Below are 25,477 nucleotides of genomic sequence, written 5' to 3'. Positions count from 1 at the left end.
GTAGACCTGAGTCCATCATGCTCTTCAACCTGACATGTAACTTGCTAAGCCACAACCAGGATACTTGCAGGCTCAACCTTAGCTCATGTCCTACCTCAAGCTCCCAAGTTCATCCTGGATGGACCTGAGCTCCGAGGGGACAGAAGGGTCACAGTGAGTTTCAGGGGAGGAACCAGGATCAGGGTTACCTCGGGAGACAGCTGGATGTGAGAGCATCCCAGAAGGAATCATATTCTGGCAACTACCCTTCAGGATCCAAGCCCCACTCCCAAGACCCAGGGTCCCCCAAGGTTTGATCCCAGGCCTAGCCCCTCTGCATGTAATGAACAGGGATGCAGGGAAGAGAAGAGGAGGGTGATGGTACCTTCTTACAGTCCTCGCACACTACGCAGGCAGAGCCCAGCATCCCCAGCTGTTCCCCACACAGGATGCAGCGGTTCACCCCATCCCCAGCCACATTCTTTCTCATGTTCTCCAGACGGTCCACCAGGCGCCTGGAAGCAGAGACAGGGTACTGAGGACCTTACAGGACCAGGGACCACCTGCATCTCCCTCAGTATCAGGCTGAGGGTCTAATTCTTCTCTGAGTCATGGGCTCTTAAGTATCTGATGAAGACTGTTGGAACCTACCTAAGAAACAAGCACATGAAATCTGATGCATTTTCAGAAAATCACAGAACCCCTCCCATATCCCCCAAAGCCCATCTAGTCTACTGACTTCAGATTAAGACTCTTAACTAGTCCTTGCTACCTCGTGTCCCCTCTGCTAGGAAACTGCTTACTGAACTCCAGATCTGTTCATCTACTTGTCTACATGACGTTGTCACATGGATGTCTTCACAGGCATCTCAGACTCTTGCATGCATCTGGCCATCATCTTGGCAGCTCTCTATTCCCACCCCCGTCCCAAGCAAACATTTCCTTATTCTCCAAAAATGGCACCACCATTCCACTGGCTTGCTCAAACCAGGATCTGGGGGTCACCCTTTACCCCCTCCTCCCATGATATTCAGTGAGCCAACCCAAACTCTCAGTGGCGAAGAGCAGGCCTGTCTGCATGGGCAGGCTGGTTTTGTTTGCCTGCTCAATGTCTCCATATTAAGTGCCCAATTAGGTGGACATCACAAGTGCCTGTCACTCTCTAGTCATGTGTTTACATGCCCAATTAACTTGGCAATTGCCCCTCGTGCCTCACATCCAGGAGACACATCCATCACCAGGCTGTGTGCTGAAGGGGGGCTGTTGGTTACTCAGTAAAGTTGGTGGGTACCTCGCATTTCCAAGGATGCTCCCAGAGGCACCAGAAAGGGTATGTCCCCTCCTCTGGGCACCAATGGATGACCTCTGGAGGAGGTGGGACGTGGATTCTCAACTTGGTCTGACCTTGCCATCCAAATGGATCTAGATGAGCTGCTCATTAATCCTACCAGACCTGAGGCCCTGAACCTAACTGTCCCCTGTACCTGGGCTCCTGAGCATTAAAGAGAAAAAACCAACATGATATAGAAAAATGTTAGTTACATGCAAACAAGTGGTTAGAATAAGATGGAACTTGGAGACATTGTAGAAAATAGGTCTACCTTTCATCTAGCGCCAATATTCCACCTTTGTGTGGAAATTACCGAAAAATCGGTCTGGTAGGGTTAATTTGACAAATATTCATGGAGCACCTACCACCTGCCAAGTAGACAGTGAGAATCCAAAAGGAAGCAAAACAGATGAGGTCCCTGCCCTCATGGAGTTGGAATTCTAGTGAGGGACTCATGTCATTTAAATAATCACACAAGCCATCATAATTAGACTCCTAGTAGGTTGTCTGAAGGACAAGTCTGAGTAGCAGTGAGAACTCGTAAGAGAGGGATCTGAGAAGTCAGGATGGGGCCTCAGAGGAAGTGACCTTGAGTTGAGACCTGAGGATAAAGAGGAGCTGACCCAGGTAAGAGGGCGAGGAAGAGCCCTGGAAGAAGAGGGAACAGCATGTGCAAAGGACGCGAGAGATGCTCAGGATGCCTGGTGGGCTGGGTGGAGGGAGATGAGGCTGCAGAGATGCGCAGGGGCCCATCCATGCAGTGTCTTGAGTCTCAGAGTGATGGGAAAGCATTTAAAGGCTTTGAATGGCGGCGACTCAACTTCCCTGGGTTTGAGACAACACATGGACATAAGAATGGAGCCCTTGGGAGGCTCAGAGCAGGAAGAGTTTCAGACACCATGGTGGTTCCAGGTAGAATGAAGCAGGCAGGTCCCTAGACTTCATCTACACATGAGCTGGACCAGGTCTCCTGAAACTCCAAAGCTGTCCGAAATGGGCGTGACTCAGTAGTGGTAGAAGAGTACGCTAGCTGGAGAGCCACCAAATGCCACCGCATGCTCCCGGGTTTCAAGGAGTCGCTCTGTATATCAGTCTCCTATGGCTGCTGTAACAAGTTGCCACACTAAGTGGCTTAAAACAACAGATTTTTTGTATATACTAGTGGCCCGGTGCATGAATTCGTGCACTGGTGGGGTCCCTCGGCCAGGGGGAGGGACTGAGGGAGGTTGGCCAGCAGCAAGCTAACCAACAGCGAGTAATCGGGCTCCCTCCTCCCTCCTGTCTGGGTTCAGGGTGCAGGTGAACCCGATTCAGAGCTGTTAGGGCCCCAGCAGCAAGGCAGCAAGGACTGGGTCAGTCCGGTCATTAGGTTGTAATGGTCACTTATGCTTTTAAATATATAGATAAATATGACCTTCATATATATATATGACCTTCACAGCCCTGAAGCTCAGATGCCTGGGCCAAAGTCAGGGCCTTGGCAGGGTTGCGTTCCTTCTGGCAGCTCTAGGGGAGGATCGTCCCCTTGCCGCTTCCAGTTTCTAGAAGCTGCCTGCATTCCGTGGCTCGTGACCCCTTCCTCCATCTTTAAAGCCAACAGTGTAACATTTTCTGGTTGTCCTGTGATGCTGGCCCTCCTGCCTCTGTCTTACAAGGCCCCGTGTGATTACCTGGGGCTCACTGGTCATCTGGATGACCTCCCCATCTCAGCATCCCTAACTTAATTATCTCTGCAAAGTCCCTTTAGCCAGGTCAGGTCACATATTCCCAGGCTGCAGGGATTAGGATGTGGGCACCTTTGGGGGGTCCATTACTCTGTCTACCATCCTCACGCCCCGGCCCCATCTGCCACCCAGGTTCTATTTCCGCTTGATGAGGCCTGAATGAAACGTCAGCCCTCCTTTCCAGAGCAAGGTCTGGGCGATTCCTCCCTGCCTGGCTGTGGATGTCAGACAAGCCAGGCTTTGGACTCTGCCAGGTGCTCAACCCCGGGGAAGTGTGGACTCCCTACACACATGCACCAGACATTCACACCTACACCTACACACACACACACACACACACACACACACACTTTCAGATGTTAGAAATAGGAGGCAGCTATGACGCAGGCATTGGATGCCAGCTCTGGAGTGAGCTTATTTGCATCCACCTTTGAACTTTGCTACTTCCTGGCTCTGTGACCCCAAGAAAGTTGCTTAGCCTTTCTGAGCCTTTATTTTTCATCTGTAAATTGGGGAAAACAAAGTCCTTACCTCCTAGGATTGCTGCAAAGGCAAAATGAGAGTGTTTATAAAATGCCTAGAACATGTTAACTACTCAGTAACGGTTGCTGCTAATTATTTCTTCTGGAAATTTGTGGCTTTTATGACTCCCTGTACTAGCATTTTTTTCTGTGTAGCCAGGGTGCTATAATCTAGCCAGGAAATTTGTCTTTCTAAAGCTTTTAAAGGGGCAGAGGTTGATAGGACTCACGTGCCCATCTCTAAATATACATACAAGATGGTGCTTGTATCCACATGTGAGTACATAGGCCCACAGGCACACCTGTAGAGGCACATGTCCATGTGCACTATGTGCACACACATGCGTGTGCATAGTCAGCACCAACGTACAGACCACACTTCCCCATGCAGGGCTGTGCACACCCTGGCCTGGCAGGGCGCCCAGGCCCAGGGGCTGCCTTCCCCACACGAGGACAGAAGCCAACGGCAGGACCGATGGCGCGTGCCAGCTCACTCTCCCCGAAAAGGCCCAAGCAGCCTGGGAACACGCAGGCAGCTGCTTCCGCGCCCTCAGCCCAGCGCTGCCGCAGCGCCTCGCTGAACCGGGAGGGGAGGCTAATGAGGTGCGACTGCGCCGGGAAGGAGGCCCCACGCGGAGCACTGCGGGGCTCGGGAAGACACCCGCCTGGCACGGTGCGGTGCGGGGGGCCTGGGTACCGACTCCTCAGTTGGAGCGGGAAATCGCGAAAAGCTGGGTTCCACTGCTCATGGGAGGGGCCGGAGCAGCTGCGATTCGAGCAGCAGTTAAACATTACACAGCGATTCCTAAAAATGCGGCAAAGTGGGAGAGCGTGTGCCACGCTGAGAGAGAGAGAGAGAGAGAGAGAGAGAGAGAGAGAGAGAGACACACACACCATCAATTCCAGAATCATGCTGCTTTCGCTCTCACCCTAATTGCCAAGTGGGGGGACATTACCGGTAACTTTATTAAATGTGGCATTTTCTGAAGTTAAGATCAGGCCATCTGCTGAGGACGGGGACGGGATTTAGAAACAGGAGGCAGCTGTGGCTGTTCTGGCCCGCGCTGCCTTGAGAGCCCGGAGCAGGGCCTCTCGGGAACCTGTCCTGAAATGGCCGAGCCACTCTGTCAGGAAGCCATGCGGCGGGTATGCGGGCTGCGTGCATCTCAGACTCATTAATTCTCACGGTTGTTTATGACTGTCGTCACCTGGGGAGCCATAGAGCCCCATCCCTCCCCTTGATGGATGGGTGAATGGGATTCCTGCCCGCACCGCAGCACTTTGGGGAGGAGGGTCACCCCGACTCGGAGTCGGAGACACGGGAGCTAATGTGGTCACTGCCAGGCAAGGTGCTGGGTCATTACCAACCCGGGAACATAACAGTAACCAGGTGCGGTGCTGAGCCCTGTGCGTGCAGTGTTCTCCGTAAGTCATCTGCAGCCTGTGGGACCAGCTCTATTATTCACTCCCATTTCACAGGTGGGGAAACCAAGGCACACAGGGGAAGCCGCCTACCCGAGGGCACTCAGCCGCCAGCTGCCCAGATGCTGTCACTCTCTGTTTTGTTTCAGTTGCTTATGGCTGGGGCCCTTGCTAACCCTCCCACCTGCCCCGAGGGAATGTCTGAGACACCCTCTAAATCAGCGGTTCTCAACCTGTGGGTCGCGACCCCTCTGGCGGTCGAATGACCCTTTCACAGGGGTCGCCTAAGACCATCCTGCATATCAGATATTTACATTATGATTTATAACAGTAGCAACATGACAGTTATGAAGTAGCAACGAAAATAATTTTATGGTTGGGTCACAACATGAGGAACTGTATTGAAAGGGCCAGAAGGTTGAGAACCACTGCTGTAAATGATCGACTTCCCTACATCCCTGAAGTCATTTGTCAACGGCCTCCCCTCTCTGCACCCAAAAGGCAATGGGAGAAAGTGGAGATACAGATTCAGGTTCACGCCTGGTTTGGCCATGGAAAGGCTGTGTGCCCCTGGGCAAGTGTCCTAACCTCACTGGGCTTGTTTTCTCTCTGTAAAGCAGAGACCGTAGTCTGTCTTTAAGTGAAGACATGAAGAGGAAAGGAAATACAGTGGGGCCTTGACTTACGAGTGTCCCGACTAACGAGTTTTTCGAGATACGAGCCGTCTCTCGACCGATTTTTTGCTTTGAGTTGCAAGCTAAAATTCGGGTTACGATACCCCACTGCTAGTTGGCACAGCGAACGTCACAGCGAACGCCACAACATCAGCCCAGCATCACGTCTCATTGTAATGGTGAAAATTGATTTGACATACGAGTACTTTGAGTTACGAGCTCCGTCACGGAACGAATTAAACTCGTAAGTCAAGGCCCCACTGTATAACACATTTGCAAGTTCCTAGCACAGTGCTGGGCAGCGACTATTTGCCTTGTCTTTCTGTAGGGCAGCGGAGTAAGACTCAACCCTGGAGCCGGCCAGCCTGCGCTTGTAATTGCTTATTAACTGGATGACTCTGTGCAGGCTGCTGAACTTCCCTGTGCCTCAGTTTCCCCCTCTACAAAATGGGAATAACAGGATAGCCTACTACATAGCGTTGCTGTGAGGATGACAGAAATGAATCTACCTGAAGCTTTGCGCATGTGAACTAGTATCATGGTAAGCGGGGGAGGGTTGCAGGGAAATCCCAAGTTTGCTTCTCCCTTTTTTGTGAACCTAACAAAAGGGCCAGAGCGGTGGTCCTCAAAGGGGGTGCTGTTGCCCCCCAGAGGGCAGGTGGCACGGTCTGCAGACAGTGTTGGTTGTCGTATCTGGTTGGGGGAGGGGAGGTTACTACAGGCATCTGGTGGATGAAGGTCAGGGATGCTGCTAAAAAACCCTACAAGCACAGGACAGCCCACCATAAAGAATGACCTGTCCCCACATGTCAATCGTGCTGAGGCAGAAGGAGCCTGGAGACCACAGGGTCCAACCTCGCACCGTGAGACTCAAGTGGTTCCATGAGAGGCTTGGACAGTTGGGTCGAGGGTTCATTGAACACATGCTCCCTCTTATGCCAGACACTGACTCATGACGGAATTCAGAAGATTTCCACTTTCTTGCACAAACAGATTTTGTACAGGCTGTGGCACATGAGACGGCATTGTCCCAATCCCTGAGAAAGCGGAGGTGCTGCTCAGCAGTTTCAGCATTGGGGTTCAGAGTCCCCCCAAACCTGGTGTGACCTATGAATATTCCTTCTTAAAAATGCACAGAGACACATGCATCAATGTGTCTAAAATACCCCCAGGACCCCTGAAACCTAGCCACAGAAGGCCTGACTCCAGGTCAAAAAAGTGGGGAGTTCTTCCTTTAGAAAGAGGAGAGAGTGACCTGGCTGATGGTTGGCTTGTCAAACCACAGGAATGACGCCTACCTAATAAGCACTATTACTCACTTCTCCCGCTGTCCACATTTTGGAAAAATTCTGTGCCAAAAATACAGGGGATGATGGGACAGAGATGGAGAGGTGATAGGAACCCAGCAGATCCTGTCAACAACAGGTTGTGTCTCTCTGACTGCCTCTTCCATCACAGCATCTGGACACCAAGGTTAATGACAAATCCTAATTACTTTTTTGGGGCCCATCTGTTTATGGATGGTGACCTCGAATGGAAGCCACCCGGCTGCCTGTCCCATCACAGGCAGGATCTGTGAGCAAATGCCTTTGAGAGGCTCCGGGCAGAAAGAAATATGATAAGGATGCAGAGGGTCCTACCACTGGGGTGGTGGTGGGGGGAGCTTTTTAAACCAAAAATTGCAGACACAAATTTTCCCAAGCAAATGTTTCATTCCAGCCTTAATACACATAAAAGTTCTGCGGACACCTCACGGGTGTGTGTCCAACTCACAAAGCCCCTTTGCACACTCAGGAGAAGTCCTCAGTGTCCATGCAGCCTGGCACCTCTGGCCACAGCTGATTGGATGAGGGGTGGACACTCAGAGTGAGCTGAACCAATCAGAGTTCCTTCCCTGGGAATTTGGAGTTAGGACTAAGAAAAGCTATAACCACTGGGAAGGTATCGCATGGCTGTATTTTCTACTATGTGAGATGAGAAGCAGGCCTTTCATGAGGCAAGGCTGTGTTCCTGTCCTCAAATCCCTAGAAATAGCTCTGAATCCTTACATTGAAATTCCCCTTGTTGTATAATGTGGTAGAGTCTCCCAAAGTGGCCGCCATTAATGCCTTCCTATGGAGGCATAAGCCATTCTTCCACAAGCAGATGGGACCCATTTCCCTTCTCCAATAGAATATGGTTGACTAATACCCTACTAGTTTCAGACCCGGCTGTTAAGAACCCTGGATCTCTTGGGATGCACCTCCCATGTAAAGGAGCTCAGGCCAGACTACCAAACAAGGAACGAAAGGGACCACATAAAGCATACGTGGGCATGGACATGGGCGTGAAGCTTCCTTGGACCTTCCAGCCCAGCCCAGCCACCAGCCAAACGCAGCCGTGTCAGCAATCCCAGCCCATGCCACGTGGAGCAGAAAACCTGCCCAGCAGAGCCCTGCCTGAATTCTTCAACTACAGAATTGTCAAAAATAACATACGGTTGTTGCTTTAAGTCACTAAAAGTTAGGGTGCTTTGTTAATGTAGCCATAGATAACTTGAACCACCTTGCTGGAATTAATTTCCCTTCTGGCAAGCAAGCCAAGTGTCCTAACGAATATAGGAAGCCTGCAGCAGGCAGGGCGTGCAAAATAAACTCTGTCGTCCCACTTAGCCGTTGAATAAGGGGTGTGGGGGCACGATGAGGTGGTTATGAGTTTCTCCTCTTCTGGCCATCATCTCCCCTCTGGGGGCGCTGAAGACAGCAGAGCTGGGTTGTGGGCTGAGTGGTGACCAAAGGTTTAGACACCCCATTGGGCAGAAGCAAAGAGGCTTCTGGAAGAGAACCAGCTCTGACCTGCTGGGGTGCCTGACTCTAGCCAAGCTGCCCCAGGAAGACAGCACCTCCTGGGAGGCGCGAGGGCAAGTCTCCCTGGAACTCTCAGAGCCACAGGAGCAGGGGGACCAGCTATGGATGCACAAACGGGTCAATAAGATCGAAAGGCAAAGGGCCAGCATAGGAGGAGCTGCAGCTTCTAGCTCCCAACGTGTCCCCTTCAGACCCGAGCCTTTCAAACGTCCATGCACCGCAGTCTAGAAATTTTGGGTCAGAGCTTCGGGAAAGACACCTAACAGCTAAGAGCATACTTCTGAGAGCCAGCCCGGCAGGACGTACATCTTCACTCGACGTGACCTTAGGGAGGGACCTGACCTCACTAGCAACATGGGGATAATAATAATAATAGCATCTACTTGACAGGGTTGAGAAAAGCAGTTCAAGGGTCAATCCATATGACGTTCTGTTATTATTGTTGTTGTTTTAAATATACATACATACATATATATAGAGAGAGAGATCTATATATATCTCTATGTATAGGTATATATAGATATATATGTATTTGTTGATTTCAGAGAGGAAGGGAGAGGGAGATAGGAACATCAGTGATGAGAGAGAATCGTTGGTCGGCTGCCTCCTGCACGCCCATTAGGGATAGAGCCCGCAACCTGGGCATGTGCCCTGACCGGGAATGGAACCATAACCTCCTAGTTCATAGGTCAATGCTCAACCACAAGGCCACACTGGCCGGGCCATATGACGTTTTGAGGCTCAGGGTTTGGCACATAGTAAGTGCTCAATAAATGGTACCCAGTATGATGATGATTTGTTATGTGTATCAACAGTGACTTCACACCTCTCTAGATGGCTTTCACTCAGGTAACAGGAAGAGGACTCAGCACCAGAGAGAGGGGTGTCTGGACCCAGAATGGGGCACAGAAACAGCTGCTATTTTAACAGACTTAGAAGGAGTTCACTGGCTCCAGAGGAGCAGGTAACCCCGGGGTCCAGAGGACCCCAGCAAACACCCCACACGTAGTCTGATCAGGAGGGTCCTGAGAGTCAGACTGACCACTTCACTGTGGGCGGAGAAGCTGAGGCTCCCAAAGCTTACTCACTGGGAGCCTCAGGTTCTGAAGTGGGGGCCCCAGTGGCACCCCGGTTTCAGCCTCGCTCCGCATCTGATGTGTCGCTTTGCTTTTATCTGGCTCCTCTCTGATCCTCTCCCAGGGAAGCGTGGGAAGAACTGGAACGAGGGCAGGTTTGAGCTCTTCAGACACAAATAGCACTGGGTTTGCCTCTGGCGATGCTTCTAACGAGGCCTTGCTGCTGGAAGCATGTGGGGAAACAGCCACAGCCAGAATCCCTGGCCCAACTGCTGCCCCGACCCAGGCGGAAAACACAGACACAGCGTCTCAGCAAAGGGAGGATCAGCCACCGACAGCTCCACCCAGCTGCCCTGGGAGCCCCTCCGATCTCCCTCCACGGAAGCCGGCTGCTGGAATTCCAGGGCTTGCCAAGCAGGAGTCTCGGGGCATAAATTTTAGAACAGAGGCCTCGGCCAGTGACCAAACCTGAGCTTCCACAGCCAGTTCATTGATAAACGACTGCCGCCATTTAATGAGCTCTGCCCCAGGCACCGCATGAGTCCGTCGCATGTTATACCCTCGCTGAGAAGGATGTGCTCATGTTATCCCCGCTTTGCAGAGGAGGAAACCGAGGCACAAGGAGGTAAATGGCTTCCTCAAGGTCACACAGGGGTCAGTGGTAGGCCTGGGATTTGGACCCAGGGCTTTGACCTTAGGGCCCCAGTGGGTAACCACTGTGCTAGTCCATCCTGTCACCAGGTGAGTCAAGGCAAATCACCAGACATGGAGGACAGGCAGGCAACCCATCTACCCTGTCCTAGGATGTTCAAGCTAACACCTTCTCAGGCCACAGAGACACTCCCCACACCTTAACTTGACCCCCAGAGTCAGACCAATGGCCATGTTCATATGAGATGGACATCACAGCTGATTGGACGAGAGAGAGCACCTGACATAACGCAGCCAATCAGAGTGCCTTCCCTGGGAATTTGGACCCTGAACTACAGGATTCTAAACCCTCCAGCCTCTTGGCCACAGGAGATGGCGAGGGAAATTAGGAGGCAGCACTGTCTGTCATATTCGCTCATTCCCTCAACAAATATTTTCGCGCACACCGATTATGTACCGGGCTCTGGAGATTCAGTGGTGAACAAAACAGGCCAGCATCTCTACCCTTGGGAACCTTATCTAACAGAGAGGGATAAACAATCGTCAAAGTAAATATGTAAATATAAAATATGTTAGCTGGTGCTAAGTGCTATTCAGGAAAAAGGCTGAGAGGAATTCTTGCTTCCAAGGGTTTATCCTTAACACACATATCCCTCTTCCTACAAGGCACAGGCCCACAATCTCCTTCCTCCCCATCAGAAAACCCCCGTTCCCCTTCTGGAAAAAGCCCCATCCCCAGGTAACCGCCACCCACCCCCTCCTCCTCCAGCTCTCCAACCTCATGTGACAAAGATTCCAGTTCTGCCTGGGTGGGTGGCCTGGTGGGTCACAGACGGCAAGGCCCAAAGGCAGCCCCCTTCCAGCCCAGCGCCCCGCCCTGAGCAGCGCAGCCTCCAGGCCCCGCCTCCAGGACCGTGGAATGGGTGGGAAGTGTCAGGCCTCACCCGATCCGCGCCTGCTCCATCTCTTCCATTTTCTCGGCCCGGGCGATCACCCTGTTGATAATTTCCTTCTCCTCATCTGTCAGCTCTTCCTGCTTCCTCTGTCTGTCGGGCTGACCACCGGGATGGACGGACCAGCCCGCCTGGAGCCTGAAAGGTAATTTGGGAAGGCGTGAGGCTGGACAGGAAACCCAGTGGGCAGTATGGAGTTGTGGTTAGACCCCAGGCCCTGGGGTGGGGTAAACCCCCAGTTCACACCTTTGCCAGGAAACTCCCCGACTGGGAGACTCTGGGCTAAAGAATCATATCTCTCAGAGCCTCAGTTTGCTCATCAGTACAATGGGTTTAGTTTCATTATGTGCTTAGCACACACTTGCAGGAAGCTCACAGAAGCCTGGAGGACAAGGGTGTTCTCAGGAGAAGATTCCAGAGCAGCAGACCAACAACAGAAAGTGCACAGGAGCCAATTCTGGGAGGGCAGTCAGAAGCCCTGGGCTCCAGGTAGACCCCAGCCCCTGCCTGGCACAAAGATGTTGGGTTCGAGCTACAGATTTAAAAAATAACGCATTTAAAGTCGTTGCCACCGCGGCTTATAAAAATCCCCTGATTTCCAGCCTCAGAAGCTCCTGGAGCATTTTTAGTTCCATCCTGTGTTCTTCTTGGCTTTTCTAAACAAGCAAACATGGATATCGCACCTCCTGGGCACCACACTGCCTCACTTAATCCTCTCATCATCCCTACAAGACTGGGACTCTCACACATTTACTGGCGAGGAGACTCAGATATGGAGAAATTAGACCATTTCCCCCACATTGCGTGGCCAGGAAGTGGCGGAGGTGAGATTCGAACCTGGGCCGCCTGTGCACTTAACCTCCACAGTACGAAGAGGACTGAGTGCCCGCCCGCGTGGCCCCAGTGACGGTGCAGAGGGGGATCAGAGGCTGCTGATGGAGAGCCGAGGTCTATGGCACATTATGATCATCTCCACGGATGACACGGCCCACGCCCCAGGGCACGGGGCGCATCACCCGAGTGGAATGCAGGGTTAAACACTAGAAATGCTGGTCCCTGTTAGGGGGGGAAATAGTAACTAGAATCCTCCAGAGCCAGCACGCCATTAGCTGACCGCCTCTATTACTTCCACTGCTCTACTCTCACCAGCAGCCATGAAATTGCCTTTTGATACTCAATGTTAAAAATCAAAAGCCCCATCTCCTCACCCTGCCCCCCCCACCCCCGCCCTCTGCCATCCTCCTATCTTAGCTGGTTTGCACTAAAGAGGAGAGAAGGAAGAGTTTGAAAGCGAAGGGAAGCAGGTGTCCGGGGCCAAGTCTTGTTGGGAGAAAGGGGAGGAGGGCGAAATTCTGGTGGAAACACACCTTGCCTCGGAGCCAGGGCCTCTGGGGATGAACAAATAAATGCTAAACAGGCTCACCCCCCCCTGCTCAATACCCTCCAGGGGCTTCTCACTGACTTTTAAAAAAAACCCACAATGCATAGAGGTTGCACAATATTGTGATAATGCTGAAGGCCACTGAATTGTACACTGTAAAAGGGTTGGGTTTATGTCTGTGAATTTTACCTTGGTAGAAATAAAAGTCAGTCTTCTTGCCCATCTGCAAAGTCCCACCTGATCTGTCCTTAACCTGCCTCCGTCCTCATCACCCCCTTACTGCACCCCGGCATCGCTGGCCTCCCTGCTCAATCTCAAACACTGAAACCTTTTTTTTGCCTCAGGGCCTTTGCACTTGCTGTCCCCTTTCCAGGAAGACTTATCCCCCCAGATATCCCCATGGGTGGCTACTTCTCATCATTTAAATCTGGTTCAAAAGTCAACTCAGAAAGGCCTCCCTTGATCCCTCATTGTCCAGGTTCATTTTCTTCATTGCACCCATTGCTAATTGAAAGTATCTTTTTAAAGAATTATGTTGTAAAGAAAAAGGAGGAGGAGGAGGAGGAGGAGGAGGAGGAGGGGGAGGAGGAGGGGGAGGAGGAGGAGGGGGAGGAGGAGGAAGAAGAGGAGGAGGAGGAGGAGGAGGAGGAGGAGGAGGAGGAGGAGGAGGAGGAAGAGAGGAATCTTTGTCAATCTACAAAAGCCTGTGTGTCTCTGATGACTCTCTTACACCTCTGCCATGACATGACAGCAAGCCCAGGACAGAATGTTGGAGGATGAGAGGCCTGTGGAGCAGAGCTGAGTCATTCCAGCCACAGCCATCCTAGATCAGCCAACCCTTTGCCACATAAGCGAGTCCAGCCAAGATCAGCAGAGCCACCAGCTGAGCCCAGATTCCTGGAAACAAAGAATTGTTCTACACCACAGAGTTTTAAGATGGTTTGTTACACAGCAAAAGCTAGCTGATACAGTGCCCACTTCGACAACAACAAACAAGTGAGAAGCTTGCTAGACTCCCTCCATTTACTTTGCAGTTTGGTATTACTTTAAATTACAGTCGCACAAGGTTCACCATGATGTATTTAATGCTGTCAGCTACTAAAGGTCCTTCTCCAGGGCCACTCTCACCTGTCTTATCTATTTAGCTTCGGAATAAAATATTAACCAAAGAGTTTCACTGCTAACAAAAAGCCTACAGATCACTGCAACTGACCTGCTCATTTTCCAGACGCCTGCCCCTCAGAGGAGGGAAGGGGGTGGCCGAGAAACATGTGTGGAGCAAGTACGCTCAGGGGCTCAAGAAACCAGCATCCTGGGCCTGCTTGATCGCTACCCGAAGGTACCTGCTCAGGTGCATCAAGAGAGGGTCAGAAGGAACCCTCCACCAGTGGCCCCAAATACAAAAGGAATGAGTCCTGACTCCAGGTGGAAGCCCCTCACAGATGTTTCTTCCTAAATATCTGCCAAGGGCAGACTCCCACCTCCTGTCTGCCTCCCGCCTTAATTCTTTATTTCATGCACACAATAGTCACGTAATAAATACCCACCAGATGTCTCTTTTAACAAATTATAACTCCCAAAAGGAGTGCAATGATGGAAGTGCTGTTGGGGCTCCGAGGCTCTGAAGCATTACACGGTGGGGCTGTGCAGAAAATTAATCCTTTTTCTTTCCTTTATTCTTCTCACCCCTTCCCTTCCCCGAGGATGCCGGCACAGGCAGGTGTCAGCAGGAAGTCGCTTTACAGCTCAGTGAATGAGATTTTAATGAATCCTGGAGGAAAGGATGGGGAAGGAAGGGCAGCCACACCACAAAATGTTTTTCACATGCCCTGGAGGTATACAGGTCCTTTCAGATGAAATTTGCCCCCATCAGACTAAAGGGGGTGCAGAAGGAAGCCAGGGTCCCCCCGAACAATCTAAGGGAATCTAAGGCTCCTGCTAATCTGGTAAGCCAGACTGAGCTCCACTGGGTTCTTCTAAAATTCTATGCTCTCTCACTTTTGGACTTTGCACATGATGTTCCTCTACCTGGAACTCATCTGTCTCTACTTTCACTTGGGCCCACCTTACATTTCACTTCCCCCATCATGACGCCCAAGACTGTGCTAGATGCCCCTCCTGTGCTTGCTCAGCCCACCGTGACTGCACATGGGGGTATATTTGTTGGGGACTGGCTGTTTATTTGTTTGTAGACCCCGCTAGACACATACTCATACTTTGGCTATCCCTGTATTCCCGGTGCTTAAGACAGTGAGTCCTTGATATGTAGTAGACATTCAGTGAATATTTGATAACGAAGGAAGGAAGGGAGAAAGGGGGAAGAAAGGAGGGGAGGAGGGAGTGAAAGAGTATGGTCATAGACTCTACCTTTCAACTCTTGTATTCTGGAAGCTTCTATGAGCCTCCAGACCCTCTGGAGTCATGAGCTTCTCTCTTGTGATATTCATATCTATAATCTGACAATGTCTCAACATCTCTCCCTGGCATGTCTGAATAATACACTCACCATACTCATAAGAAGCAGATCTAGTCTGGCCAGAGTCTTATCGGCCAACAACAGAAAGTGTAGAACATTCCAACGGCCTTTAGCCATCAACTTGTCCAAAGCTCCCATTTGACAGATGGACAAACTGAGACACAGAACCGGGGAAGTCATTTCCTGGGGTCACCTGATCGATGTTAAGAAAACCTTTAGAGGATTTTGGGCCCAGTGATGTGGTCCTTTGGGTCCAAAAGAGCTGAACAAGTTATGCAAGTGATATATATACACACTGTATATATACAAATATACACACAAGGTAAATATACGTATGGATACGTATGTATAATGTATATACACAACACACAGGCTAAGGCAACGTTGTGATTCACACTCCCCCTGCCACACACACACCCCGCCCCCGCTGTGCTCAGTGTGCTTCACAGTTCACGGAGCCCTCCGGTGCACCTCACTGGATGCTACGTCCACCTGGTGAGGGAGGAAGGACAGGGTTGCCCTGCCTGTCCTGCAGGGGAGACAGCCAGGGCTCGGGAGGTGAAAGGCATGTCCACGGCCCCACCGACGTCGAGTCCCAGAGCAGGACTCACTGGGTCTTCTGATGCCAGACGCCGTGCTCTGCCTCTGGGTCTGTGCTAACTCCCCACCGTGGGGAGGACAGACGCCTTCCCTTCCCGTGGGTTCTCAGCGCGCTCCCAGCCACCCGCGCCCTGCTGCTCTGCAGCCGGCTGCTCACTGATTGGACCCGGCATCCCACCGGTCATGCCTGTTTGGGAAATGAGTCTCATTGAAATGACAAAGGTTGTGAGCAGAGGAGGACCTCCGCGCGAAGGGCAGCTCACCGGGAAATCTGGCGACCTCCCCTGAGGGGGCAGGGACGGCATGCATAGCGCGTGACTTCCCGCGAGCTCCGTCCTGCTCATCACCTTTTATTAATGGAAGCAGTTGTTTCAGTTAATATTTTCTTTATGTCGGAACAGAGCCCCCAGGCAAAGGCTGTGGAAATAGGGCACTGAGTGGTCACCAAACTTGTTGAAACGCCACAAGAATGAAATTGAGGCCTCCCCTAGGGAACCTGTCCGTCCTTTCATCAACCTACTTTCTGAAATTTCATAATTCTTTTTCTCAAAAGGGTGGTTTTTTTTTTTTCAAACCACTTAAATTTCTTTTTTAGATATATAAAATGTGCTAGTTCCTTTTCCGACCACCTGTCTTGTAGGGGCAAGCCACTTAGATCAGAAAAGATATGCTAGCCCTGGCTGGTTGCTCAGTGGTTAGAGTGTCAGCCCAGAGTGTTGGCCCGTGGACTGAAGGGTCTTGGATGCGATTCTAGTCAAGGGCATGTACCGAGGTTGCAGGTTCAATCCCTGGCCCTGGTCCGGCGTGTGCATGAGGCAACCAATCGATGTGTCCCTCTCACATCAATGTTTCTCTCTCTCTGTCTCTCCCCCACTCTCTCTCTAAAAATCAATGGAAAAATATCCTTAAGTGAAGATTAACAAACCAACACACAAAGAGAGATATAATCCAGTTGGTTGAGAAATAAAATAGTAGCATAGAATACTCACTGTTCTTTATCACTGGAGGAAGGCAGAGAAAGGAGAGAAAGAAAGAACAAAGTCAGGAAAGAAATCTCATCATGAGAGCAGCACTGTGTGGATGCAACACCAGGTGGTTTAAATGACAAGGACCTGCTTCCATTTTCTCCCCCAAATCATCGTGATCGGATTGCGGCTCATCCAAAACAAGGTCACTGCAGGGTGGGCTTGTAAAAGCCCCAGCTGGGATTAAAATGACCAATCAGTTCAGCTTATTGATGAACCGAGCTGATCATTTAGGTATTTAAATAATGGGCTTGGGGTCCTAAAGAGAAATCACGTAGTGACATGGCCGACATCATCCTTGGCTCTTGTTGTTCCGAACACTTTGAGGAGGGCCACGAGCCCTGAGCAGGAACCGGTTCCTCCCGAAGCAGAGCTTTCAGTGGCCCAGGCTGAGGGAGGAGACCAGCAGCCCCATCTATCAGGTGTGCAACCCTACACAGACACCTCCCCTATGTCCTCTCTTTGTGCCTCAGTTTCCCCCTCTGGTCTCTGGCACTCTCTCGCTGGCAGACTTCAAAGCTATAGAGCAGCGTGACCTTTTCAGCATTTCTCCCCAAGTTTTCCCAACACAAAGAGCTAAACTAGCCCAGCTGGTGTGGCTCAGTGGTTGAGCATTGACCCATGAACCAGGAGGTCACGGTTTGACTCCTGGTCGGGGCACATGCCCGAGTTGTGGGCTGGATACCCAGGGTGGGGCATGCAGGAGGCAGCCAATCAATGATTCTCTCTCATCATTGATGTTTCTATCTCTCCCTCTCACCTCCTCTCTGAAATCAATGAAAAATATATATATATATATATATATATATATATATATATATATATATTTTTTTTTTTTTTTTTTTTTTTTTAAAGAGTTAAACCACTGCCCGCCCTCACCAGACGCAGGTTCCTTTGCCTCTTTCAAACACTCTCACGTGTTTCAAACACCTTAGACTCAAGGAGGCTGAGAGAGGAAGGCATCAGAGAATCACAAAAGCAGTGAGCGTGTCTGGCTAGCCAGCAGTTAATGAAGACTGGCCGTCTTAATTTCCCGGAGAAAGACATCGCAAGCACCCGCATCACCGCTGCAGCCGACGAGAGAGCATGCGTGATGACTGCAATCCACCCATTAGCATGTGTGGGAAAACAATTTTTTAAAAAAATATATTTTATTGATTTTTTGCCAGAGAGGAAGGGAGAGGGATAGAGAGTTAGAAACATCGATGAGAGAGAAACATCGATCAGCTGCCTCCTGCACACTCCCCACTGGGGATGTGCCCGCAACCAAGGTACAAGCCCTTGACTGGAATCGAACCCGGGACCCTTGAGTCCGCAGGCTGATGCTCTATCCACTGAGCCAAACCGGTTAGGGCAGGAAAAAACAATTTTAATATCCCAAGGACATGCAGGAGCGAGCCGGCCGGCCATGTGCACGGAGAATGCCAAGCTGTTTCCCGGCAGCCCAGGCGCCCTGCTAATGAAACTGCATCCAGGCTGTCGGGATCACTCTCATCTCAGCGTAAAGCAAATTGTCTGGCCTTGTACCGACGGAAGTAAACTCTCAGATGCATGGGATTTTAATTAACTGACGTTTCAGAAATAAAAGAAATGTTACCCCATCCACCCTTCGGGCAACTGTTTATCTTCCAGACACGCCGTTCGGCGGATAGAATATTTTCTGCAAAATAAGTCCGGGCCCAAGGGGGCATCATGGGAAGGGCTGGGAGAGTAGGTGTATTTCTGGTGGACGTTTAGAATGACATACCCGGCCTTGGCCCGGTAGCTCAGTTGATTCGAGCATTGCCCAGATATGCAAAGGTTGCGGGTTGGATCCCCCGGTCAGGGCACATGCAAGAATCAACCAATGAACGCATACACGGTGGAAACGTAAGTGAAACAACAAATCGATGTCTCTCTCCCTCCCTCTCTCCCTCTCTGTAAAAAAATCATTTTTAAAAAAACTAAAACAATTCTACATATATATTTTTAAAAAGCAGGAAAATCAGCGGGCAAGTTCCCATGACAAAGCTCCCACCGGGTTCCTTTGCCCCCGCCCAGGAGAGACTCCAGGTCTTTGCTTGCTATTCCTGTCCTCCCTGGAGAGCGCAAATCCCAGGCCCGCACCGACCCCAAACCAGCCCCTCCCAAGACGACCCGGGACTTACTTGGACTGAAGGGGCCGGTCGCTGGGACACACCCAGCGGCTGGAGCTGCTGCTGACCACGGTGTCGGTCATGGCAGATGTCCGGTGCGCCTGGAACACAGTCACCACAGAGGCCGTCACCCAGAGCTTCAGCCGCGTCTCCATCCCCAAGGCCCTCCTGCTCCACGCCCAGCACTCGGGGACACAGAGAGGACGGGACCTCACCCAGCTTGTCCTCTTCCCTGATGGGAGCCTCAGGCCCCAGAGGGAAGCTCCTGCTGGAGGTCCCAGCTCCCTCCTGCAGGAATGGATCAGAGCTGAAGATCCTGCCCTTAACTCCACATTCTTCTCACTCACCGAGTCAAGGTCACGTGCCCAGCAAGGGTAGGGGCAGTGTTCCCAGGGGCCCCCCAATTTCCCTGAAGCTCTGGTTACAGCACAGCCTTGTTCCCGGAGGAGCTGAACAGGTGAGAAGTTGGGAGGGGACAGAGAAGGCCCCTGTGCTAGATGGGCCCGCATTTGGCTTATGCTCTGCTGTCATTGAATGAAATTCTTAGTAATTTGGGGCATGGGGCCTTGCATGTCCACTTTGCAGCCAGTGCTGAGGATCACCTATAGTCGATGCTCAATAAACCCTCAGTACGTCGCAGAGCTCAGCGAGTACAGTGGGTACTCAATCCATCCTCCGGTAAGTGGCAGGGCCAGTCCTGGCTCCTGCTCTGCCCACCTCCACCGCTTGGCGCTAACCTTGACACCAACCTGCATCTTAAACTGCCTCAGAGGCCCCATCCCACACCCCAAAAAGCCAGAGTCAAAGCCCCCCTTCTTCCCCCTTTCCATTTTGTTCTGCCTACTTCTCCTTCAGTGCTGTTTGCTGAGGAACCCTGCTTCCATCCCAGAATCTCAGCAGGTTTTAGCTGAACTGAAAACAACTCTTGAAACACATTTAACTCCCAGTCACAGCAGGTATCGCAGCTCCACTCAGCGGGGGCGGGCTGGGCCAGCTTTAGGTGGGGCTTGGGGTGCTGCTGGGAACCAGTGTGAGCTCAGCGGTCTGCGTGGAGTTCAATGCCACAGTCAGCCTCGCCCCCCCCCACCCCCACCCCACAGTCTTGGAATTAAACCAGATGCTTCGCAGAACAGGCAGCTGCCAGCTGGACGGTGCGCACGCACTTCCATCTCGGTCTCTGTCCCTGTCCCTCCCTCCCTCCCCTGAGCCCAGCCCATCACTGCTCAGTGAGGGATCTGGGAAAACTCACTCAGACTATCTGACGGGGTGGGGGGTGAGCTTACACAAAGGGCCTCAAATGGGGGTGGTTGCGGGTCCACAACAGGATCCAGGCTGAAAGCAGGCTTTGCTTGGCCCATGCAGTGTTTTTTAAAAGTGAAGTTAAGCCAATGCTTTAAAAAGCACAGGTTCTAACTGAAAAATACAGATTGCCAGCTTCTCTGGAGAAACGGGAAGAATCAAAAAGTATTTATAACCCTAGTCGGTTGCTCAGTGGTTAGAGCACCGGCCCTCGGACTGAAGGGTTGAGGGTGCGATTCCGGACAAGGGCTCCTACCTTGGTTGCAGGCTCGATCCCTGGCCCCAGTTGGGGCAGGTGCAGAAGGCAACCAATCAATGTGTCTCCCTCACATAGATGCTTCTCTCTATATATCTCTCCTCCCTTCCACTCTCTCTAAAAATCAATGGAAAAAATATCCTTGGGTGAGGATTAACCAAAAAACCATTTTTTTAATAGAACATCTACTACTAGATGCCAGACACTATTCTAGGCACTGGGGATACAGCATTAAAACAAACATCTGTTACCTTGTTACTCAGCCTTCCAGCAGGAAGACAGACAACAACCAAACAGGTCAAATATAAGACGTACCAGCCGATGATGTGCACTTTAAAGATAAATAAAACAGGGAAAAGGGACTGGTGATGGAGGGGGATGACTGACTTTAAATAGGTGGTCAATAGGGCTCTCTGAGGTGGAGCATTCCAGGCAGCGGGGAAGCAAGTGCAAAGGCCCTGGGGTGGGCACGTGCTCCGTAAGCTGGAAGCGCCCTCTTCCCATTGGTGTTGTTAAGCTCAAAGCACAGAAGCCTGGGGCTGATCCTGGTGACCTTTGCCACCACGGCCACCACGTGGGAAAGACTGGCCAAAGGATGGAAGTAGAGCTGAGAGATGGAGGGAGACTGGTGCCTGATGATGAGCTGGAATGCTGGATCTAGCCTTGCCTGAATCTATTAGGGCCTTCTTGGATACCATGAGCCAGTATATTCCTTCCCCGCCCCCTCCCTCCTTAAGCCAAATTTAAATTGAATTTCTGCATCGCAACCCTCCTGAACTCTCTGTGTGTCTCCATCGATCAGTTACCTTGGATCTAACTTCCACCAGGATTGGTTGAGGTCTGGAAAAAAGTACACCAGTCTCCAGCCACTCCCTGTAGCCCCTCCTGCCACCTCAAAGGCACAGCCACCCAAGCCCGGGCCTTGCAGGAGGACAGGAGTCACTTGTGAAAAATCCACACCGAGGCCTGCTGAGACCCTGCACTGACTATTAAAATTCAGCGACAATAAGCAGCACTAATTAAAAGCAAAACTAAATACTTAATAAGACAAATGAGGTGGCAGCATTTAAAGTCAGGATGAGAGAGCTGGCAGTAATTAAAAATAAAGATTAATTTCTCTGCCTTCTCTAAAAAAAATGTGTGTGTGTGCGCGCATGTGTGTGTCCAGAAAAGGCTTTGTTTTGTTAATGTACAAAATGCCATGGGAACAAACAGGTGAAGGGAATGGTTCTGCCTAGGGGAGGGGTCAGGGGAGTCTTCCCAGATGAAGGAAATTGGGGCTGGCTCTTGAAGGATGAGCTGGAGTGCGCAAGACATGAAGGATGGAGGAAAGGAAGAGGGGAACTGAGGAGGCAAGGCTCAGAGGCGTCAGTGGACAGGAATGTTTGGGGAGCAGAGAAACCTATGAAAATGGAGCCTGGGGTGATGGAATGGCAGGGAGGAGGGGGAAACAGGACTGAAAATAGAGAGGGGGGGAGCCAGCGATGAACTCGTTACTGCGGCTCAACCACCACAGTGCGTAGCGTACGAATTCATCGCTGGCCCCCCTCTCTCTCTTTTCAGCACTTTCCACGCAGACAATCCCTCCTTCCACTTAAAGATCCGAAGCCAAGACCACATGCTTTTAGCAGTCGGTTCAGCAGGGTGGCTTAGGGGACGGGTTTGGGGGTCAAGCCATTCAGCCTGACAAGTATATGCACCTCCCTGACCTCATCTGTAGAGTGGGGACAACAATAGGGTCCGTGTCAAAATAGAATTCCTGTGAGGATGGAGTAAGATAGTGTACAGGAAGTCCCGGATCCAGGGCCTGGCACAAAACACCCCTGGTCAAGTGGAAGCTATCATTGATTTGTGTTATGATTAATCATTCCTTCTTCCCCTGGATGATGGAGCCCTCCAAGCCCCGAGTCTACAAACCCAAATGCCACACTAGCAGCCGCAGGGGCGGACGCTGTTAACAGCCCAGCCTCCGGGGCTCCCTGCACAGCCCAGCCAATTACCTGATTCCTTGATAAAGCAGAAACTTGCCTTTGTTGTGCTGTTAACCGAGCTTATCTTGGCCTCAGCCACGGCCCGGCGAGGAGGGAGAAGAGGAAAGCTCAGGACGGGTTTCTGCATTAGTGCGTGCGTGCACAGACACACGGCCCCAAACTGGGAAATGTGATTAGGCAGGTCTGCGTATTAAAACACGTCGTTTCGCTTAATGGCCTCTGGCTGCCACTGAGGCCCAGGTTGCAATGAAACTCATTCGGGTTAAAATTCAGCTGGAATGGACTCACCTACAGCCCTAAGTCTCATCATGCCATGGAGACCCCAAGTTTCATCCTCATCCTTCCCTTAAGGACAAAATACAGACAGTCCCCAACTTACAATGGTTTGACTTATGATTTTTTTTTTTATTTTATGACTAGAGGGGGGTTGTCCCTCAGCCCGGCCTGCACCCTCTGTAATCTGGGACCCCTTGGGGGATGTCTGACTGCCAGTTTAGGCCCGATCGCTGTGGGCAGTTGGACATCCCTCTTGCAATCTGGGACTGCTGGCTCCTAACTGCTCGCCTGCCTGCTGGCCTGATCACCCCTAACTGCCTCTGCCTTGGCCCCGCCACCATGGCTGTGTACAGAAGGACGTCCGGTCTAATTAGCATATTACCCTTTTTTTAGTATAAACGGTTCCAAAGCGATACAATACTAAGTTATATGAAACCAATGCTTTATTATAAAACAGGCTTTGTTTAGATGATTTTGCCCAACCGGAGGCTAGTATAAGTGTCTTGAGCACATTCAAGGTGGGCTAGGCTAAGCTATGACGTTTGGTCATGGGTACCAAATGCATTTTCAATGTACAATATTTCCATATAAATCTCTGTTTATTGGGGGGAAGTAACCCCATTATTACATCAAGGAGCATCTGTATTCGGAGCAGAGAGTGGCACTTATTCCTTTTTTTAAATGACAGCAGTCCCCATCCTCTCATCTGAGGAGCATTCCCATTTCACAGATGAGAAAACTGAGGCCCTGGGGTTTGTCAAGATCACACTGGGAGCAGGTGGCCTATTCAAGGACTCAGACCTGAGTCGTGTATCAATGAGCCTTCCGACCACCCTTCTCTATTGATTGTCAGTATTACAAACAATATAATCTTTGGTTAAGCATATTAATGTGCTGTTTTTACATGGCAAATACCATTGTACGGGGGCAGCATCAAATGGTCCAACCTAATAATAAAAATAGCTTTGTTGGGTATCTTCCATTCACTCCTCCAGATCCACTCACCCTCCACCCTGCTCTGTGCCCTGGGAGGCTGCCCTGCGTGGACCGTATCAGCAGCAACCTTGCCCTCTGGCCTCCAGTTGGGTTTATCTAACAAAAGACACCAGCAGAAGACCGGAGGGGGTGAGAAGAGAGACGCACCGGGGTTTTTACCCCCTGGACCCCTCCCACCAGACACCACGGCCTCTGTTGAAGGTCACAGCTCTTGTCGGGAGGACGGTGCCATAGAGCCCTGTCTCTTCTGGTCCATAACTGTCCCGCGTCTGCCCCTCCGGCCTGGAGGTGATGCCGGCTCTCTGTAGGATACTGGGGTGCTTCAGCATCCTGGCTTCCCTTGACCTTACTGGCTTGCTCACATGTCTGTAAACAGTCTCTTCATCAAATTATCTTCATTTACTCCTTTGGGTGTGCGGCCAGTTTCTGAGTGCCTCCCATATGCCACCTCCTCATCTGGGTACTTAACTCGCCGAATCCTCACAGTGACCAGATGAAATGGTGATCGGTCCCCTTTTACGAGTGAGGCGCCTGGAGCACAGAGAGGTTAGGCAACTTCTCTCAGGCTGCACAGCTAGTACATGACGGGGCCACCTACGGAACCCCTGCAGTGCGATTCCGGAGCCTGTGCTCTGACCAACTCGCTGTCCTGCCCTGAGGGTCTGTACTCCGCAGAGGTGGGCAGCACAGACATCACCAGCCTTTGCACAGGCAATTTCCACACACCACCTCCTTCACCTTCAGCCCCTCCCAGGAAGTAGGCCCTGGAGTTATTAGCATTCCTGAGACTCAGCTGTTGCCTTAACTCACCCAAGATCACCAGCTAGGAGTGGTAGAGCCACCAGCTTATAACCCAGCTGTGTCTCCCTCTGATACCAACACTTTCAACCGCTACTTTGGATACCCACTCTCCTAACACAGCCGCCCAGCCGGATGTGGCATCGCCAGGTGACAGGTAAAGCCAGGGAGAGTCTGGCGTAAGGTAACGAACAGCTTTGTCACCATCGGCGGAATCAACAGGAGGGCGTGCCACTCTCATGGGCGACGCGTTCCCAGGCCCTGGAGGCAACCAAGCACAATTAACACGGCCCCTGTCGAGGGTGCGGTAAAGCGGGCAGGATAGGGAAATGGCCTCTTTCTGCATTTGGGAAAACTGCTCAAGCTCACAGACTTCCCTCTCAGCCTTGCCTTGGCCTCTTGTCGGTCAGAGCCCACAGAAGAGGGTCCTCTCGCCATCGGTGCTCCCTGCCCAGGAAAATGCATGTTCTCACTTTACCTTGTGAAGAGGAAGAACTAGAGCCTCAGGAAAGGTTCTTCTTGTCTTCTCACCTCACCACACACACACACACACACACACACACACACACACACACACACATACACGCACACACACAAACACATACACACAAAAACGCATACATGCGCATGCACACACACACAAACACATACACATACATACAAACACACCAATACACACATGCACAAACACACAAACATGCACATACACACACGACACAACCACACACACAAAACACACAAAACACATACAAACACACATACACATACAAATACACACATGCATAAACACACAAACACGCAGACACAGAGACACAAACACATGTGCAAACATACAATCACATGCGCATGTGCACACACACACACAACCAAACACACAAACACACAAACACACACACACACACACAAACACACACACAAATACATACACACACACACACACACACACACACACACCACCCTCGTCACACACACCACCCTCGTTGCACCCGTGGTACAAATTTCATGACAGAATCTTCCATCAGAAGCTCAGGCTTTGGAGTCACATGGACCTGGGTTCAACCCCCAGCT

General features: G+C 51.2%; 1 protein-coding gene across 1 annotated transcript in view; it reads right to left on the bottom strand.

The window, feature by feature from the left end:
* The window catches only part of RPH3A (rabphilin 3A), a 63,499-nt gene that overhangs the window by 27,228 nt on the left and 10,794 nt on the right, over positions 1-25,477 (bottom strand). Inside the window, exons 3-6 of the mRNA XM_036354446.1 lie at positions 18,806-18,894; positions 16,623-16,634; positions 11,168-11,314; positions 365-494 (exon numbers count right to left, since the gene is read on the bottom strand). Of these exons, the coding sequence (XP_036210339.1) occupies positions 365-494; positions 11,168-11,314; positions 16,623-16,634; positions 18,806-18,876 (360 nt within the window). The 5' untranslated portion in view covers positions 18,877-18,894. The remainder of the gene's footprint in view (positions 1-364; positions 495-11,167; positions 11,315-16,622; positions 16,635-18,805; positions 18,895-25,477) is intronic.

The sequence above is a fragment of the Myotis myotis genome, unplaced genomic scaffold, assembly GCF_014108235.1.
Source record: "Myotis myotis isolate mMyoMyo1 unplaced genomic scaffold, mMyoMyo1.p scaffold_m19_p_20, whole genome shotgun sequence".
Lineage (NCBI taxonomy): Eukaryota > Metazoa > Chordata > Mammalia > Chiroptera > Vespertilionidae > Myotis > Myotis myotis.
This window is presented reverse-complemented; position numbering and strand designations above follow the sequence as displayed.